At 43.1% G+C, this 21,980-nt stretch overlaps 1 protein-coding gene across 8 annotated transcripts in view; it reads right to left on the bottom strand.

Annotated features, from left to right (window-relative positions):
- mast2 (microtubule associated serine/threonine kinase 2) overlaps nt 1-21,980 on the bottom strand; it is a 148,200-nt gene that overhangs the window by 57,313 nt on the left and 68,907 nt on the right. For 3 of the 8 annotated variants that reach the window (XM_063200621.1, XM_063200622.1, XM_063200626.1), the window contains 2 exons: nt 17,253-17,284; nt 5,106-5,267 (listed from right to left, as the gene is read on the bottom strand). In XM_063200621.1, the coding sequence (XP_063056691.1) occupies nt 5,106-5,267; nt 17,253-17,284 (194 nt within the window). Of the gene's footprint in view, nt 1-5,105; nt 5,268-10,785; nt 11,375-17,252; nt 17,285-21,980 lie in introns of those variants that run through there. The other 5 variants (XM_063200623.1, XM_063200624.1, XM_063200629.1 and 2 more) reach the window with 3 other exon arrangements.

The following is a 21,980-nucleotide window of genomic DNA, read 5'->3' as shown; positions in this document are numbered from 1 at the left end:
ACATTTTTTAAAATTATTATTTTATTAAAGGATCCCCATTAGCTTATGCCATAGCAGTTCGCTAGTCTTCCTGGGGTCCTAATTCCAAATACATGCATCACATTTCAGTTTAATAACCATACAAATATAAATGCCTTACAAAATAGTTTTTCAAGGATTCAAATAAATCAAAAGACAAAAACATAGAGAGCACTATTCCTATGACTTCTAGACAGGGTTGGAGGAGACACAGGGAACCGACAAATTAATGACCACTAACAAGAGGAATGTAATATATAAGAGGGAGATGGAGATGGACAGAACTCAGGAGAACAGGACATGGGAAGGAAGGGGGGAAGGAGGGGACGAGAGAGAGATAACAGAACCGCAGCTGGTGGATAGCGTGACAGTTCTGGGCCAACACCTCAGAGAGAGAGAGAGAGAGAGAGAGAGAGAGAGAGAGAGAGAGAGAGAGAGAGAGAGAGAGAGAGAGAGAGAGAGAGAGAGAGAGAGAGAGAGAGAGAGAGCGCGAGAGAGAGAGAGAGAGTGGCACTAGCCAGACATGCTGTGTGTATTACCAAGGGGGTGGAAACATAAGCGACCATGCATGACAGCACAGTGTCACCTTGCCTTGGCCAAAATATGGTGTGTGTGTGTGTGTGCGTGTGTGTGTGTGCGCGTGTGCGCGTGCGTGTGTGCATGTGGGGTGGAAGGAGGGAGCTGCTTCTTAGATGGAACTGCCATCTGACATTAGGTTGACAGACCGTAACCTAGGATAGCTTTTTGTGGCAAACTCATGCGATTACCATTGTCCCACCGTTGTTGTAACGCTTCCTCAGAAGCAAACACTTTTATTTTCTGCACACTTTGTGAGGCTCACTATACTTGCAAATACTCACCCCTCAAAAGGTATATTGTTTCCTGCCCATGCTAGCAAATGACTGTTCAGCTCATTGAAATTAGATAGATAGATAGATAGATAGATAGATAGATAGATAGATAGATAGATAGATAGATAGATAGATAGATAGATAGATAGATAGATAGATAGATAGATAGATAGATAGATAGATAGATAGATAGATAGGATAGATAGATAGATAGATAGATAGATAGATAGATAGATAGGATAGATAGATAGAGTTTTATTGTGCCCAAGGTGGAATTCATTCTCACTACCATCACAAACTTGTCACATCATCAAACAGACCTTTCAATTCCTTAACAAAGCCTAACAGTTGAAACAAACAAAAAAAACAACAATTGTTCAGTTAAAATCTAGCCAGGGTCATTTCCCCACCCTACCCATCTCTCTCTCTCTTTCTCCCTTCCTCTAAGGCAGTGTTTCCCAACCTTTTTTGTCTTGTGTACCCCCAAGCCTTTTCGTTGTGCCATGAGTACCCCTTAAGTCAAGTTCTATACCGCTTTCTCCATCCCAATGTAACTGAGCTACATGTATTTGATAAATGTACATGTTTCCAAGTACCCCCTGCAGTGTGCTCGCGTACCCCTAGTGGTACACGTACCCCTGGTTGGGAAACACTGCTCTAAGGTCTCGAACGCCTTGCCTGAGCTACTGTGCTCTTCCTGACGGATAGTCTTCAGTTTGGTTGTCATGGGCGCAAATTGAATGAACAAAACATCGGCTTAGAGAATGAGGACATTCTGTTTGACACATTTTTAACACAGCAGCCAAAAATAGACACAATGCTTCAAAAAATCTCAGCTCAAATATTTTAATCACTATTATTTAAAGGGACACTGTGCAGGAAATTGTCAAAAAAGGTACTGCAACTATGCTGCTCATTGAAACTGGGCTGCCTATTACCAAATTTGATCTTTACATGAACGTTTACTGAGTAATAAACAAATATTTGCTAGTATGGTCCAAGTATAGTCATTTTTGCAGCTAGAAATGGCTATTTTTGGAAATTCAAAATGGCAGACCATGGAGAAGATCCCCTTTTCATGTATGAAAAGTGCAATTTTTCCAGTCATAATGAATACTTAGAATTTGATGCTGGTGGTAAGTATTCATGAAAAAGGTAACATTAGTGAATGGGCAGCATGAATTCTGGAAATAAACAACTAAAAATCTCACACAGTGTCCCTTTAACGAATGCTCATTAGTTTTCAGCATGGTGGGTATTTTGTATTAAAGGGAAATTTCAGTGTTCTCCGCCCACCAAGATTCAATTTTATTCTCCACCATGCTTTGGTTTTGTTGTGGGAGTGGCCATTGTTATAAAACTGTGTTCTTTCTGGGGTGGTGCTCTGTCAGAAATCAAAGCCAGATCTGGTTGAACAAGTCATTTGGAGTTATAGTACACAAAACTTTAAGGCCAGGCCAGGCCAGCCTAACCATCATAATATAAATATTATATAAGGTGAACACACCCCACAGGGCTGATTGGGGAGGTTGTTGGCACCCTTTGAATCACTCTGGTTCCCATCTACAGGATCAAAGCAGGTAACCCTTTCTGCCTGTATAATCACAATTGCCTTACCCAACGTTATCGTCAGCCTTAAAAAAATCCAGCAGAGATGAAAGTGTCTCACACACTCAATCCACAATTCAAAATCAGGTAAGCTCACACATACACATGCGCGCGCACACACACACGCACGCACGCACGCACGCACGCACACACACACACACACACACACACTTCAATTCAATCGACTGGTGTAATGTCACCAGTGGTGGAGAACTGGAGAGTCAAAGAGTAAATGACATGATGGGATGAATTTCACCAGCAGTGAGGTCATTTCAAACAGAATGCAGCTCAAATTTTGAGCTTAGTTGATTTAAACAGACCAACACCAACCGGTTCTCCCTCATCCAAGTTGTTCTGGCACAACATAGGCTTTGTTGCATTTTCTTGCTCTAACACTTTAAACTACTTCTCATATGAATTGAGGATTAACTTACAAATACAGTTTGGCATTATGTTATTACAAAAATAATTAGCGCATAAAATGCTACTGTGCCACAGGTGTACTGTATCAAAGGCAACACTGTAAATGTTGTTTTTTTTGCAGACATAACAGAGTATAAAAGTATAACATTTACCTATTTTGCCCATAACCAGCACACACCAGTCTTAACAATAAATCACTGCCTGCCTGTCAGAACAAAACAAAGACTGCAAGACAAAGATACACCCTCTCAGATGCTCATGATTAAGTTTTCTTGATACCATGAATTACAGTGAGTCCAATATGTATTTGATCCCTTGCTGATTTTGCCGGTTTGCCCACTTATAAAGACATGATCAGTCTATAAATTTATGATAATATGTATTCAAACATGAAGAGACAAAATATCAAAAAGAAATTCCAGAAAATAGCTTAAAATAATATATTTTAATTTATTTGTATTTAATTTAGGCAAATAAGTATTTGACCCCTCTAGCTAAAGAAGATAAAGTGCTTTGTGGCAAAGCCCTAGTTGTCTAGCACTGAGGTCAGATGCTTCTTTTAGTTGATGACAATGTTTGTGCATATAGTAGAAACGATTTTTGGCCATTTTTCTTTGCAGAGTATCTCTAAAACATTAATAGTTTGTGGCTGTAGCTTGGCAAATGGGAGGTTCAGTTCCCTCCATAGAATTACTATAGGGAGACTGTCTAGGCCACTTCACTACTTTAATATGCTTCTTATTGAGCCACTCCTTCGTTGCTTTGACTGTATGTTGTGTATTATTGTCATGTTGGGAGATCCAAAAATGGCCCACCTTCAGTGTAGTGGAGGAGGGAAGGACGTTTGCACTCAGGATTGCACATCACATGTCTCCCTCCATCCATTCGTTGATGATGTGAAGTTGTCCTGTGCCTTGGCCAGACAAACACCCTCAAACCATAATGACACCACTTTCATGCATGATGGGTGAGGAGGGTGTTCTTGGGATCATAGACAGCAGTTCTCTTTCTCAAAACACATTGAATTGTGTTAATGCCAAACAGCTTGATTTGGTTTCATCTGACTACAGTACCTCCTTATCATATCCTAAACCAGTCTGATGCCCGTTGGCAAACCTCAGGTGGGACTGCATAAGTTCCTTCTGAAGTAGAGGTACCATGTGTGCACTACAGGATTTTAAACCTCTGTGGCATTAAGTGCTACCAGTAGTTTTCTCAGTGATTTTGGTCCCAGTAGCTTTTATATCATTGCCTAGTTCATCCCGTACAGGTCTAGGGTGCTTTCTTTCTGTTCTCATGATTATCAAATCCCTACAAAAGGTCAAATCTTGTATAAAACCCCAGACAGGCTGATGGATAGTCATTTTGTATTCCTCACATTTTGGAAGAAATGCATCAACAGTTGGGTCATTAATACCCAGTCTCTTTCTTCTGGCTTTGCAGCCCATTTAATCTTTGTTCAGGTTTAAAATCTTGTCCCTGATATCATTTGACCGCTCTTTGGTCTTTCCCATGCTGGTGAGGTTGGAGTGTGACTGATTCACTCATACTATGGACTGATTCTGCTGATTCAATGTGTCTTTTATGCATATTAGTATGTACAGGTGTCTTTAATTCAGATGACAAGTTGATCGGAAGTGCCCATCTGGTCTGTGGGCCCGGAACTGTTATCAGTTGGCAGGGGATCAAATACTTATTTTGCTCGATGAAATGGAAATAAATTAATATATATTCTCTTAAGTTAATTTCTGGATTTTCTTTTTGATATTCTGTCTCTCCATATTAGAATACATATTATCATAACATGTATTGACTGATCATGTCTTTGTTAGTAGGCAAACCAACAAAATCAGCAAGGGATCAAATACATATTGGACTCACTGTAAGTCATTTACAGTTCTAAAAGGCAAACACAAGCTGTGTGTATGCCCTGTTACCTTTACTTAGACTCTAATGAACTGTTCTACAGCACTGGCCATGTCCTTGTCAGGTGCTATGCTTGTTATGAAACTTATGACAAGGACATCCAGTTGGATCTGTGCTTCCAACAATGCAATCCTGACCTTGCACACTGACACACACACACACACAATCCCTCTCCCTCCCCCCCCCCCCCCCCCCCCCCCCACACACACACACACAGACAAGGTCATAGACATGGGCAGGCGCACCGTCTCTCCCACCACCAGAGGGGGGTCACCTTACCTCCAAGGGAAGGGGTTGGCCCCGTGTGCCAGTCCCAGCAGCACTGGGGCGGATGCCGGCTCCTCTCGTGCCCTGCGAGAGGGAGGGGGGGAGGCGGGCGACAACAGCTGCTGGAGGAGACTGCTGTTACCATGGCAGCGGAGCTGCGCGGTCGGCCAGATTCTACGATGGAATTTTTTTGAGCACAGCGAGCAGATAGATAGAGAGAATACAGGCCAAAATATTCTTTAACAGAAGTCAGGCAAAAAGGAGATGTACGTCACATTGCTTGCAGTGAAATTCAGCCCCACACATGCACGGTTTGCACTGACGGGAATTGCAAAAGGCCCACGTTAGTCTGATGTTAATATCAAGGGGAGCCGCGCAATCAAATACATGCCATGACGGATTCCTTTTAAGCACAACAAGCAGAGAGGGAGAGAGAATAGAGGCAAAGTCATTGTTTACAGGGGTGAGGCGAAGAGAAGAAGAACCCGCACAGCACACTATATGACGGTAATGCACCAGAATCTGATTTCACCATGTTGTTAACACCAACTACAGCTCCATTCAATAATGGATTTTTGAGCACAATGATCAGTGAGAGAATAAAGGCAAAACATGGATTACAGGAGTGAAGTTAAGAAGAGAAGAACGTGTCCCATTTCTTGGTGTACCAAAAATGTACGCAGGAAAGCAAACGGATGTAATGCACAAGGCTCTGGTTTCACCATGTTAGTCTGATGTTAATACCAAGGAGAGCAGCATGCAGACGAGGTTATTGCCAGAGAATCTCTAACCGGGAGAAGGTTCAGTCTCATTGGTTCCCATTGTATTTGCATGCATACTGCAGTAACTATGGAGTGTCCACTAGTTGGCGAGCGTAGTTCAGTCCTTCATGTGGGAAAATGTATGGAATGGAAAGGGGAACCCATATGCTAAATACATTGCTACTGCGATTTCCAGTCACAAATGTTATCAACAAAACATTCCTGGTAAGCACTATGACTGTTGTTTAACAATAGGCTGTATTGACAAATCGTTCAGGTGTGTAGTTTTACAGCAGGTTAGAAGATTTCAACCTGTACCCGCTAGCATCGCGCTAATGTTTATGGGTTTGGCCCCATAAAATTTGAGCTTTGTGACCCAGTATATAATAATCTAGTGGCGCAAAATAATCGAAACGCTACTCAAATGGGGTCTTATTATTTCTAGCTTCGAACTTAACATTAATATTTCAGGACAAAAAATTCTAAAAAATCACAAAAATTATAATGGTAGAAAACTCCATTGACACCCATTCATTTTGCACTGGCCCGTGGTTAGGGTTAGCCAGTTGTGGCTAGTAGCTAGTTCCGTGAGTGAACACCCCCTGGTATTGCCCCTCGCATCAGCACAGCGTGCGTTATGGACCCTGTGCAACTGGAACTACATGGATCACACAGTACTGGGCTACTGCAATGCTGAAGACCCTCCCTCACAGTCAACCAATTGAAGGTACTACTTTACTAAGGAACCATTTAAAAGCCATTGAGCAAACTATTGAGAAACGAGCTTCTCACCAAAAGTAGGCTAAAAAGAAAAGTGTGGCCCTGCCGTGGCCAACCGGTAGGGCACTCGCCTGCAATGCGGCTGACCCGGGTTCGATTCCCGGCCCGGATCCTTTGCCGGCCCTTCCCCGCCTCTCTCTCCCCACTCACTTCCTGTCACCATCTTCACTGTACTATCATACATAAAGTCGCCGTGCCGCAGACTTGATTTAGATTGCCCCGGCCATCAGTGGTCATACAGTTTAGGCTCATTGCTGCAAGATGAGACCGGAGGGGAGATGCAAACACAGGGTGCTCGCTCAGCAGGCAAAATCGCTCTCAAACACACTGTCAAAGTCCTGAGGACTAGAGAGAGGGAGAGCACGTACACAAAAGGTGCATATTAAGGAGCACATCATTTTGTTTGCATACCTGTGTGTCTGTACTAGTGTGTGCATATGTGAGAGAGAGAGAAAAGGAGAGGGCTGAGGGAGAGGGAGAGAGAGGGGGAGGGGGAGGGGGAGGGGGAGAGGGAGAGAGAGAGAGAGAGAGAGAGAGAGAGAGAGAGAGAGAGAGAGAGAGAGAGATAGAGAGGGAGAGAGAGAGATAGAGAGGGAGAGAGAGAGGGAGAGAGGGAGAGGGAGAGGGAGAGGGAGAGGGAGAGAGAGAAAGAAAGAAAGCAAGAAAGAAGGAAGGAAAAGGGCAGATGATAGGGAAGAATTTGCCTGCATGCTAAAAAGGGATGTGGTAGACCAGGGGTGTCAAACTCGAATTGACTGAGGGCCAAAATCAAAATCTGGTACCAAGTCGCGGTCCGAACTCAAAAAAAATTGTGCACTTCATACTCATAGTTAAATTTCACATACACTCTTTCCCATCATATTTGTCTGTTCAAATGTGCCTGCACATCCTGTGATACAACAAATTTGATGTTCATTTGACATGTTCAAGTTCTGTTACACTATACATTAATGGTGTATGTGCCAACTGTAATTCACATTTTAAATGATCTCGCGGGCCGAATAAAATGACTCCGCGGGCCAAATTTGGCCCCCGGGCCAGAGTTTGACATCCCTGCAAGAAAAGTGCGATAAAACCTCTAGTGCTGATCCCATTCTGTCAGATGTGGTTGCAAAAATCTAGAAACGTCAGCTCTCATTAACAACTTTCTATGAGCAGGAATTATGGGGGCATGGGCCCCATATTAGCATCACTATATTGACACTGCCTTTTCATTTTGGCCAAGGACATATGGTGGCACAGGAAGCCTGCTCCTAAAGTAGTCGCCCAAATACTGAAGGCCCATTAAAACCTAGCCATCAGAGAGCCCATTAGCAACTGGCCCAGACTCCAGGTCCAGGGACTGCAAGGTCTGTACAACATTAGCAGCACACAGACCCCACACATCTGAGGGGCAATTTAGCTTTGATGGAATGGGCAACGTCCTGCAGTCAGCCAATATGAGATGTCTCCACTGGACATCATCATCCAACCGTATCTCACTCATTTCGTGAAGTATGGATTAATTTTCGTGGTGCATTCACGTTATTTCCCGCCTTTCGTAAAGCCTTCACGAAAATAATAGATTAATTTTCACGCTGCCTATTCACTTGAATTGCCCACTAGTTTGATGCCCTTTCGGTAGCCTACCGTCACATGGTAATCAAACATTTCAAACAAGCAATTTAGGGTTAGGTTTAGGGTCAAGGTTAGGGTTAAGGTTAGGGTTAAGGTTAGGGTTAGGGTTAGGTTTAGGGTTAAGGTTAGGGTTAGGTTTAGGTTTAGGGGACATAAGGCGTAAGTACCGAAAAGGCGTCGAATTAGTGAGTCCCGAGTGTATCAGCAGTGTTCTGTCAGCACCCCCTCCCCGCCCCTGCAGACGTTTGGATAACCATAGCAGCAGTGGGGCAATTCAAGTGAATAGGCAGCGTGAAAATTAATCTATTATTTTCGTGAAGACTTTACGAAAGGCGGGCAATAACGTGAATGCACCACGAAAATTAATATATTATTTTCGTGAAGACTTTACGAAAGGCGTGAGATAGGGCTCCATCATCAGAGAGAAGGGGGGGTATCTATGTGCACATTATGGGAAAGACAAGTGATTGAGATAACGCTATGGGCATAACAATAGTACGCCAACAATACATACGTACATCTCACACTTGTCACTGTGCATTGAAGCTACAGTACTCGTGTAGCCTCTTACTGCAGCAGGGGTCGCCGGTGACCCTATTCACTTGCTGAAAATGCTTATCTACATCATAACAACATTGCTGTGACATTACAGAGAGACATAGTGCTGTGCTAAGGGGTTAAGAAAGCCTTACTTTGAATGGACATTCATCTCTACTGTCCAAAGGAGACAGCTTGTGAACACCTCCTACACTGTGAATGGAATGGCTCAGTAGGTGGCTCCGGGGGTAGAGAAGCTTGTTCTGGAACTGGAAGGTGGCAGGTTCATGTGCCGTTCTGCCTGATCCCACCAATGTGTCCTTGAGCTAGATACTTAACCCCAAATTGCTCCTGGTGGAAGGTTGGCACCCTACATGACGGCCTCTGCCACCAGTGTGTGGGTGAATGTGCTGCATACACTGTAAAGTGATTTGAAGGCTTGCGTGCATAAAGACACTAACTAGGCTAGTGTCACCTGGTGCTTCTCCTCAATTTTATTTACCCCCGGGAACTCGGTGAGGGAGCATGACGAACAGTTTTGGATCAGGAACCCCATTATGGGGAGTCAGTGGAATGTATTAGTGACTTTTACCAAAATTGAATAATTCCAGCCCAAACAAAAACAATGGTTGTGGAATTTGTTGAGGGGAAAGACCCACTTCTGTTCAATTTTGGTGAACATTTTAACAAGTACTGTGGATTGAGCGAATATGCAAATACTGTATGCTAATTGCTAATTCATGTGCATGCCATGAAACGACAATATATTAAAGCAGCATACGCATCAGGCTATATGGCTGTTGGAACACTGTCCAAACATGGTTGCATGGTAGCTAACTGATGAGATACTGTCAACTGAATCCGTTACAATTAGGATAGTGTGAAGCTGGCATTTATGGAACTGCCTACAGTCACTCACAATATACTGTACAGCATGTTCTTCTTTCCACAGGACTTTTTTCTTCCTGTGTTTTCCCTCCCTCTTATTGACCTTGTAGGTGCTGCTACTGCACTGGTGAGCTGTAAAAGGAGCTCTAGCCTGCCGCTGTCAATCACAGGTGGCTTACTAGCAATAGCACAGCCAAAGGGGACAGGGATGTTATAGTGGCACACAGAACACCTGTGGCTGGGCAAAAGAAAAAAAAATGTTCTAAAAAAATCCCACTGAGTTACAGTACTTCAAACCCTACCAGATGGAAGCTGTACTGCAGCGTGTGTGGCTAGGCTATCAACTTTATTGAAGTGTGAATTTAAGTAAGCTTCATATTAGTTCTGTTAGAAATAAGTGCTGAGGATTAAATAAATAATACACCATTTGCCATTAAACCATTAAATGAAGCCAAACAAGCAGCCTACTATACACAGACAAGTTGCATATCACAGAAGATCAAAGCAATAACATGAATTTGTCTGAACAAAAAAAAAAAACTACAAACGTTGAGTGAGGACACAAAAGGCACAACGTTACTGTAAGAACAGATTGCAGGCGACAAAAGATTTAAAGAAGCTGAAAAATCTGATGGACTGAACAGACCAATTGCGGAAAAAGATTATGGTCTTTGCCACCGAACTGAGTCATAGCTCATTAGCATACTTTTAACTGCAGTTTAACTTTGCTTTTGACGCCAACCAAGCTATTGCAACTTATCACGCTAGCTCTTCTATACAAAATCCCTTACATCTGCCGCCATTACCACTGCCGCCGGTTACAGTCTGTTCTTACAGTTGGGTCAAAGACGTGCAAAATGGCAATGTCATTCAGTGTAACGGATGCCTTCTGCTGACTGTAACTGTAAAAAACATTTATTATTGTTAAAGGGAATTCATGAAAGCCTCGGCTGTCATCCATTCACTTGAAACAATTTAAAAATCATGTTTTTTTGCAGTTACAGTCAGTGGAAGGGGTCCGTAACACTGAATGACAAAGACGTCTTTGATACAGTTACATCATCAAAATGTCTTGCTTCATGTTAAAACCGCAGGGCATTGCTTCTTACTGCAGGCGCAGACTAGGAACGCCGGCTCTCTCCTTCCTTTTCTTCATAAGGGCAGAAAATGTGCTGAATCCTTTCAGAGAGATGAGACTGCTGCTGAGACAGCAATCAGGTCCTTGGGAACGTGGAGCTCATCATAACGATGGAAGTGGTAGCCTCTTTCAAGGTAGCCTCAAGGTAGCCTCTCTCCAATGCCCATCATCCTGCCAGTGGCCCCCTGTTGTTTACTTGATCTCATCTGACAAATCCTCAGTAGTGGTAATCTGGGAGAATTCCCATACGGCCAAGCCAAGCGTCTCCAGCCAGAGTATCCGGCATCTCTGGCACTCCCCTTACACACCATCAACTGGACCGTACTGACTAGAAAATAAATGTAGCTTCCAGAGCAACTGATAGGGGAGACAGCTGTGTTTTCTGCTATGGTGGAGAGGTGAGAACGAATAGGGGTGATGACAGGGGGTCCAAGCTGCAGTCAGTGACACCAAGCAGGGGAAGGGTTAGGGGCAGGGGCACGGGCAGGACAGGGCCGGGCGAGGGGGACTCCTCACCCAAACCCACTTCTACCACTCTCACAGCAGGTCTCCATATACACCACATAAGGCTGATGCATAGTCACGCGGTGCCGATTGCGGGGTAAAGCATAGACGTACTGTCAGCGGGGGGTATTGCCTCATAGTCGACCTACATACGAATGCGTGCGAAAGGGCGTGGTGTTTTTTTTTCCCGCCGAAAATTCAAGAGTGGGGCAAGGGGGGAGGGAGGAGGAGATTTTAATGACGTCAATTCACCTCCGTGACAACAGGGGGCGAACTAACTCATTCAGTTGAGCCCAGTCCCTAGAATGAATCACAAAGCTAATCAGCTGGCTATGTAAAACGTAATATTCCACTAGTAGCCTACTTCTAAAAGTTGGGGCATAATTAGATGGTACAACATCAGTTTATTTTTGGTCAAGTACTAGGCCTACATGAGATTAAATACAAGACAAACGCCATTTTAAAAGACAATAGACAGCATGAATGGCCATTCACACCTGGGGCCTAGTAGTAGCTAGCCAGCTAAATCAGTCATTACAAACTCAAAGCTAGTTGACTAGCCACCTGAAACGTAATTCTACCACTAACAAAGAGGCTTCTTGCTATTAATTTAAAAAGTTGTGGCGTAATTAGATATGAATGATAGCATACAAGATTCTCTCTTTATTCATGTTTTACAGTTCAGGTGGTTAAAATGCCAAACAAAAGCCGTTTTAAATACAATACATCTAATGGCCATATTAACAGCTAGCTTAGCAACTGTCAGCCAAACCCATTCAAACTCTACAGGACATTAGCGAACCCTGTTTTAGAAGCTAGCTAGCCACACTACTTGTACTATATACTGTATCAACAAAGAGGCTTCTTGCTATTAATTTAAAAAGTTGTGGCGTAATTAGACATGGATGATAGCATACAAGAGTCTCTCTTTATTCATGTTTTACAGTTGAGGTGGTTAAATGAAACAAAAGCCATTTTTAAATACAATAGATAGCCTATCTAATTAACAGCTAGCTTAGCAACTGTCAGCCAAACCCATTCAAACTCTACAGGACATTAGCGAACCCTTTTTTAATGAGCTAGCTGCCACACTACAAAAGAACAAAGAGGCTTCTTTGCTACTACCACACTACAAACATATCATTTCCATGATGGCCTTTTATGGATATTTCTAATTGATTTTTTGGAAGTTGTACTACTGAAATAAAAAACAGTTTCTCTTCTCCCTGTCAAGTAAACTCCAGTGATTTCCTGCCAAGTCATCTGCATCGTGTTTTTCGTTTTCCTTCAAACCTCCGCGGTAGGGTAGAAGAATAGAACACAACTGACCTATCAGGGCTGAGTTCCCCCCGGACTGCCGTAAGCGCATTGACCAATCACCGTCTTTAAGCATAGCTCAGCTCACGGACATTTCAGCCTGGGAGAAACATGCGTGTACTGCAGCCAGGGCTCGTTTTGTCGCTGCACAGGGGGGCGCTGTGGCTCATTCTCTGTGCAGAACCCCCGCGAACGCGCGACTCTAAACCCCCCTATAGAGTGTGACCCTTGGCGCACACACACACGCACACGCACGCACGCACGCACGCACTCACACACACACGCACGCACACACGCACGCACGCACGCACACACGCACGCACGCACGCACGCACGCACACGCACACACCACACACACACACACACACACACACACACACACACACACACACACACACACACACACACGCACACGCACACGCACACGCACACGCACACGCACACAATATATGACCCTTGACGTGGGCGGTGGGCGCAGGCATGGCTAGATGCAGTAGGACATTCTAGTACCATCACAAGAACCCTGCGAAGGTGCAGCTGTTGCTCCAAATGTATACCGCTCTTGTGTAGCCACACAAAACTGCTTACACGCGCATACACGCCACACACACACTCGCCACACTCGCCACACACACACACTCGCCACACACACACACACACACACACACGCCACACACACACACACACACACACACACACACACACACACACACACACACACGCCACACACACACACACACACACACACACACACACACACACACACACACACACACACACACACACACACACACACACACACACACACACACACACACACACACACACACACACGTTACTTCTGAGAATCAGAGCTCAATCGTCACCCGTTCCATAGTTCCCAGCACACTCACTTTGCTAAAAGTGGCTATCACGACAGTAGACAATGGGCCCCAGGATCAAAAGGCAGAGCACGGCCGATCCCCTGTGGCAGCCAAAGCTAATCCAGCCTGATTACGGCACTGACGTGCATGGGCAGAGGAAACTCAAACGCAATTACTAGCACAAGGACACACTGGTGTCCAGATATTATTTCATTACTCTTAATGCAAAATTAAGTGTGTGCCAAGTGTGTGCGTGTGCCAAGTGTGTGTGTGTGTGTGTGTGTGTGTGTCCGTGTGCATGTTGTTGATACACCGGAGTAACATGACAGTTTTAGACTGACAGAGTTATTGAAGAGGTTAAGCAAGATATCAGTGATGTTCCACACAATAGCACAAGTGAGTTTTTCTGTGATGTGTGAGACTACCAACACCATGAAACAAAACAGGCTTACTGAAGAAAACACACACAACACAAACCCACACAATATGGAGATTTTAGATCATGAGAAATGTATGATGATACACATTTACACAGATCAAAGAAAATTGACTTTGCCTACTATCAGAAACACGCACACACGCACACAGGCTAGTGCAGTTTGCATTGGGTCGACCAGCCTTACAAATCAAGTTGAGAAATTGGCCCAAATAACTTGTGACAAAGACAGCAGCGCAGAACACACTGGCCCTGTTGCCACTTGTGTTGCCATTGTCAGGTCAAGAGGGTCATGCCATCGTGTTAAATTTAGAGCAGTGAATTAGCCGAAGACTGCAGGGACATGCTCAGCTGTCAGCCGGAAGCACGCTGCTGCAAGCATACAGTTGAAACGCTGCTGGGTCATTCAATATCACAGTTCAAACTCCGCTGCAGATGTTCTACAGGGGGAAAGCCCTTATGCAGAACATAGAAGCTTTGACTTCTAAACTGGGCAACATGTCCCTTCAAAAGGTCTGAGGGTGTGGGACAGGCCAAGATCAATCAACTGAGCACTCAGTATAACAGACAGGGCAAGACAACCGAGGTATTGCACACTATTGTGCTTCTTCATGTGGATATCCTTCTTGACATTGGCATTACACGTTGCGACCTAAAAGAACTTTATGTATGCTTCTTACTAAAAATGCATGCAACTTCTGTGTACAAAAGGTGCTTGAACCAGGTCCAAAAATGGTTGGACCGCGGATTAGGAATGTGGATCACACTACCAGGGTGGAAGGGGTGGAACTGACTACAGCCAAAAATATGCAAATCCTTTTGCAAACATATGTCCTATAAAATGGGCAACGCCTCCCTAGAGAAGCACGTCTGTGTCCCATCCTAAATCCAAGAGAAGTCTCTTAGACAAGACAACAGCTTATTTCTTGTGGGTGTGTGCATACATGTGTGTGGGTGTGTGCATACATGTGTGTGTGAGTGCACAGATCCTGAGATGAAAACAAACAATACAGCTGCCAAATGCCTGTTAAAAAACAGCTACAGCGAAGTCTGTCTGTCTGTCTGTCAAATACGGTGTGAGAGAATGACAGAGTCCAAATGAGCTCACAGTATTGGGGTTAACATGAGGCTGCAAAGAAATACCTCAAAGGGTGTGGATGCTAGCCTGGTCCTGACCATACCATAATACTACCATTTCCATTTCGTATTCATGTTCTGGACTTTGTTTGATCTGACGCGATTGCAGGAAGCAGGAAGGACATTTGCGGAAAAATCAGGATTTAACTTATAAGTTGTTGAACAAACATGTCTGACGTCTATCTATGGCGATGTAGGACCGTTTAACAGACACGTCTGACAGAACATCCTACCGTAGGATAAAATTACAATGTAGGACCGTTTGTCAGAACACCGGCGCAAATCCTACCGGTCAACATCGCTTCACAGAAGACAGGTACCAGTCGTAGTGCGGAGCCAAGTGTCTTGCCGGAAGTACGTAGGATGGCGCGCGAGGCCATGAGGATGCCATAAAAAAAAAAAAAAACAAGAATTCTTCAACCTCTTTCCGTCACAACAGGGTCCATTCAGTCTCTGAAGATTCAATTATCCTCCCAGAGCAGGGGCATCTCTCTCAGAGCGAGAGAGGGAGGGAGCTCTCTGATAGACTGTGCTGCTTCGCCCCCGCGGTTAGTGCACCAGGGCTTTTAAAAAGGTCTAGTATGTGATGTTAAACGATTATTTTCAAAAACGTATGCAGCCCATTCATAAATTTGCGTTTTTCATGAATATTTACTAAATAGTTAACTAATTGGTAAAACTTTACTTAACGCCGGCATCATACGTATGACACGACGGAGCCATGATACAGTCATGGACGTGTCATAAATATTATGTCCATGTCATGAACATTTTATGACTATTCTCATTAAGTGACATTGGGTTATGGCAGACAGCCCAAACAATGTCAACTTTCGATAAGACCATAAAACATTTCTGACATAACGTTTATGGCTTTTCTATGACTGTGTCATGACACTATGTTGGCACAGTTATGAGACCATCACATCAAGTAACGGGTTACCCTCATATTTACTGGTCTGACCAAAGTACATTAAGTATTTACTGGTCTGACCAAAGTACAATAAGTATAAGTCACAATAAGTGTGACTGGTAATTCAAAATTTCAGACATAAGGTCCACCTTCATGTTGAATGAAAAAGGCAAATGTCCAGGTCATAATGAATAATTAGAAACAGTGGCGATAGTGGTGGTAAATGTTCATAAAAATTGGATTTGTGAATGAGCAGCATATGTTCTAGAAATAAACCACTAAAATATTACATGATCTACCTTAAAACCCAAATACCATCACCACCACCACCACCACCACCATCTTCAGCAACACCCAAACAGCGCAATATTCCCCTGCCCCTTATGGACACAGACAGGCCCTGTGTGAAATGTTCACTCATTTACTACATTGGCAATGTATTGTTGTTGTTAATATTACACTGACCGGCCAAAAAAAAAAACAAGTCACAGCTCAAGAAAGGTCGCATACTAAAATATCACAAGATTTATTTCTACCCAGTGTTGCATTATAAATATATTGTATTGATGATTTTGAGGTCTGAATGATGCACAACCCATGGGTGAAAATGATGTCTCTTGCTCCTTCAACCATACTGGTGCAAGGAATTGCTTCTCAATTCTGATACAACCAAAAGACATGGGGGGACGCCGCTTATCAATTAATCGTAAGTCGATCCATAAGGCTATCAACTAATGATTAATGAATTAATCGATAGTTTGCATCCCTAACCAGGTTACTCCATTAATGGATTTTTCTTTGCTGGTATATTCTAAGTTGACAATGCCAAGATTCATCACTCTCAAATTGTGAAGCATGTTTGAGAGAGCATGAGACATCATTCTCACACACGGATTGGCCATCACAGATACCAGACTATGACCCCATTGAGAGTCTTGGCATATGCTGGAGAGGACCATGCACAGGCTGCAGACTACACCATCAGCAACACCAGATCTGGCAGAAAAATGATATCAACAACACTGGATGGAAATAAATCGTGTGACATTGCAGACACTTCTCCAAACAATGCCACAGCAAATGTGTGCCATAATCAAAGCTAACAGGGATCCATTAGCATTACACATTAAAATGTGTAACCTTTTTTTTTGGCCTGGAACTTTTTTTGTGGCCGGGCAGTGTATTATTAGAAGAGTTCATACATACTGCTCTAGAGTGAACATTTCAAATTGGCCACATTTCAAAATAAGGAGGACAAAGGTACTTACAAACTGCCTCTTCTTGGTAGACTCAATTCCTTCTGGAAGAGATAAGAAACACAGAGAGAGGGGGTTTCAGACAGGGATATGCAGGGCACACATTACACAGGAGACAAGCAGATTATACAGGAAACAAGCATGCACGTCCATTCAAATAAAAGACACAGAGCAGCATTCTGGATTCCAGAAAGGACACACAACAAAATATATCTGATTATGTCAAATATGCCTGCCAAAGAGCTCAATATATTTAGGGATAATGCCCCTGTGAGGAACATTGCATAACCACTTTTTTAAACAAATATTTCATCAGAAATGTTGTGTAATTTGCCATTTCTTGCTGAACAGAGACAGAGCTCACACTGCAATGATGCAAGTAACAAAAGGTAGGCTTATGTCCAACCACATAGCTTGTTAATCTCTTCAGCTTCACTGAAATATGAGCTCACTGCTCAACCAGCTTTCCCACAAAACACACACCAAACAAGCTTTAGCTTGCCAAGAGGACCCTACATGTTTGAGATTATCAATTCTACGCATCTGTAATTGAACTGTTCATTGCAGAGTATTATGAAGCTGTTTCAAGTTCTCCACATGACATCATTTCTGTTTTGGCAGTACCCTGCTGGTAGGATATTTAGCAACAATAGTAGTTACTGCTGTAAAACACTAGGGGGCAGAAGAGTACCATAGAAATGTTTATGCTCATCAGGTGTACGCCATTGCTCTCTCTTTCCAATCAGAGCAGTGACTTGTGGTGAATACCACGAAAGGTTGACTTCAGACTGGCAATGAATTGAATGATTATGTATGACTGTGACAAACCAATCAACATACAAAGTAAAACCTGAAACTCCAGGCCTATCGGCCATTCTTGAGGAGCAAAATGTGCCATTAATCAGTCACCTGGGGCAAGGTCTAAAGCAACAAAAGCTGCAAAACACAAAGACCTTCAAATTACTATATTTCTACAATATTTCATAACCAATAAAAAAATGCAAGAAATCAGTGGTATCTTCATTGTGAAAAATAAAATAAACCACGAGTGTGCTTACATTCAAACACAAAGCCAACACACTGAACACAAACACAAACCTTGCTGCTACCCTAATTTCTGACTGAAGTGCTGCATGATAGTGTGTGTGTGCGTGTGTGTGTGTGTGTGTGTGTGTGTGTGTGTGTGTGTGTGTGTGTGTGTGTGTGTGTGTGTGTGTGTGTGTGTGTGTGTGTGTGTGTGTGTGTGTGTGTGTGTGTGCGTGCGTGCGTGCGTGCGTGCGTGCGTGCGTGCGTGCGTGCGTGCGTGCGTGCGTGCGTGCGTGCGTGTGCGTGTGCCAGCCATTAGGCTAAATGGACGAGTGTGTTTACTGAGTCATCATATTAGAGGCTGCTGGCTGGACGGGGACCTCAGTAGGAAACCGGAGTGTTTGTTTACAGAGAGCTGCCATTAGAGGGGTACACTAGGGTTCAAACCTTCCATCGGCAAAAAAAAACCCACTGCGCACGCACGCACACACACACAAACTACAGAATGATGTATAAGGTGTGTGAGAGAGAGAGAGAGTGAGAGAGAGAGAGAGTGAGAGAGAGAGAGAGAGAGAGAGAGAGAGAGAGAGAGAGAGAGAGACAGAGAGAGAGAGAGAGAGAGAGAGAGAGAGAGAGAGAGAGAGAGAGAGAGAGAGAGAGAGAGAGAGACAGAGAAAGAGAAAGAGAGAGACACTCAGTGCTTATGTGAAGAAAAGACTGCCTAGTTCTCCAAGAACCTTCATCCTGTCCTTATTTTTAACATATTGAATCACCATACATTTCATAGCCCATCTCTGCACAGTGACGAGCTTCATCATCCCTGACCGTGTCCACCTGGGCAGCCAGGGCAGCCATGGACCTAATAATAATAATAATAATAATAATAATAATAATAATAATAATAATTGTATTTGTATTTGTATAGCACTGCATCATACAAGGGATGCAACTCAAAGTGCTTAACAAATGAGAAAAAAAGAGCAGGAAGGCAGAGGAAGAAGAGATAGAAAGAGATCGTAGCGTCAGAGGGTCAACGTAGGTTAGGACCGGGATTCTTAGATGCGTAAGGGGTCCATAGTGGCTGGGTCTAGCATAAGTCATAGAAAGTCACACAGAGATTGGGTGCTCAGATGCGGCCCCTGGTGGCATCAGGGGTGAGGAAAAACTCCCTTTGGCTTGAATCATAGGGTTAGTAGTAGTAATAGTGAGATAGGGAGATGCTGAGGTGCAAGTGCATCCCACCCTTACCAGTATGAAGAAGATATGAAGGGATTATTTGCAAAACGGTGTATCTCCATTTTTAGACTTTTGCATTCTATTATTGAAAATGACTGTTCAGAGGTCATATCATCACCTGTGAATTCGTACCATTCAAATATTTTGAGAACGTACTTTTTTAACCTATATAAAATGCATTTTGCAATGCAGGTCAATGGAATGCCCAATACAACAATGACAATTTCACAACATTCTATAAAATGGAGATACACCGTTTTGCAAATAAACCCCTCATATTATTCATCATATTCATCCATGGCTGAAGTGCCCTTGAGTACGAAACCTAATCCCACTTTGGTCCAAGGACTGTAATCAATACCCCGTAATATCTAAGCAGCTATGGATGAAAGCGTCAGCTATTGGTAAAGCAACCAAATGTAAAACAAGTAATAATAATAATAATAATAATAATGAAAAACAACAAGGGTTCAAGCACTGAGGTTGCTTTTCTAGATTCTTTAGATTTCTTATTTTTATGATTTTCTGTCTGAACTGGCCATCATGACACCAGAGCTCTGTAGTCATTTGTATTTTTATTTTTATTTTCTTCAACCCATCTCTCAGAGAAACAGGCAAAGTCTGTGTCAGGCTCACGTTCATGACATGCCTCCTACAGTATTGCTACTGGCGGAAGCTACAATCCATCAGACCAGCATCCCTTCACTCACCTGCTAACTGAAATGGCCTTTTGCCTTAAAGGGACACTGTGCAGGAAATGGTCAAAAAAGGTACTGCAACTATGCTGCTCATTGAAACTCGGTTGCCTAATGCCAAATTGTATCTTTTCATGGAAGTAATTAATTCATATTTTCTAGTATGTATAAGTAGGGCTGGGAATCCCAGCCATGTTCCTGTATCAATTCGATTTCGATTCTTAGGGCTTTGAATCGATTAATCACGATTCAATTCGATTCGATTCGATTCATTCCGAATCAATTCAATCCGTTCCCTTCTCGGTGCCAGGATTTCCCCCAAAAGATGCTGTTGCCTATTTTTATATAAAATGTCAAAGGGCTGTGGCTTGACAGTGTTAACAGATTGCTAATTTGTAATAAGTAAGCCTAGACCTAATTGACTAATACCTACTGGGTATTTTCCATAGACCTAAATTAAGCAAAAAGAACAAAAAGAAAAATAACAACAACAAAAAAACGATTTTGTGCCCTGTGAATCGATTATGTGAATTTTAGATTATATTGATCGATTAGCGATTAAATCGATTATTTCACCCAGCCCTAATGTATAAGTAGTATAGTCATTTTTGCAGCTAAAAATGGCTATTTCTCGAAATTCAAAATGGCGGACCATGGAGAAGATCCCCCTTTTCATGTATGAAAAGTGCAATTTTTCCAGTCATAATGAACACTTAGAATTTGATGGTGGTGGTAAGTATTCATGAAAAAGGTAACATTAGAGAATGGGTAGCATGCATTCTGGAAATAAACAACTAAAAATCTCACACAGTGTACCTTTACACACCCCCCATTGGAAACTCTCGAAATTGATTGGTCCCCCATCTCATTGGAATTGTATATTCGTTGTGTATATGTGTGCCTAGCCAGACTATGTAAATGGGAAGAGAAACTTTGTGCAGCAGCGTCTCAGCTAGTGGAGCCCAGGCTAGCTCAGCTCAACTCAGCTCTGCTACTCCTCAGGTCCGAGCGGCATCTGTCTCCTCACAGCAGTACTAAGCCACGCCAAGAAGGCACCAATGCCCCCGTGGCCCGACAGCAGAATATTAAACACAAGCTGCTTAGCAGCCAAAAAACCATGTTAGTGCAAGTAAGTAGTCTGGGCCATTAATTAGGCTAAGGCCTGACGAGGTGGGTTTTTCACATGATGTGCACTTTTTGTGCATATTCACCGGCAGACCGTTTTAATATTTATTGCACTGAGTGACGAGAAGAACTGTCAGACTGCCCTGCCCAATTTTTCCTTTATGATCTCCATCTTTATGAAGTTGCTGAGCAGCAAAGGTGAAACCAAGAGTTACCAGGTTCAGCCTACAATGAGGTGATCAAGACATTAACCACAGCCTTTCACCTACTCAAGACCCTAGATTACAGGGTCACATGTACAGGCTAGCAGACTTTCAACAAAGCAACCAACAGCCTACAAGCTGGATAAAACACAATGATTGTTAAGGATCTCAACAGTGACAAACTAAAACATAAAGGATTATTGACCATTATTGTGTGTGTGTGTGTGTGTGTGTGTGTGTGTGTGTGTGTGTGTGTGTGTGTGTGTGTGTGTGTATGTGTATGTGTATGTGTATGTGTATGTGTATGTGTATGTGTATGTGTGTGTGTGTGTGTGTGTGTGTGTGTGTGTGTGTGTGTGTGTGTGTGTGTGTGTGTACTACAGTAAAAATATATTGACAGTGATGGTGTGTCTGGATGAGAAAGATATACTATGAGGATATATTATAATAGGATA

The sequence above is a fragment of the Engraulis encrasicolus genome, chromosome 6, assembly GCF_034702125.1.
Source record: "Engraulis encrasicolus isolate BLACKSEA-1 chromosome 6, IST_EnEncr_1.0, whole genome shotgun sequence".
NCBI lineage: Eukaryota > Metazoa > Chordata > Actinopteri > Clupeiformes > Engraulidae > Engraulis > Engraulis encrasicolus.
Note: the sequence above shows the minus strand (reverse complement) of the source record. Positions and strands in the feature narration are given on the sequence as shown.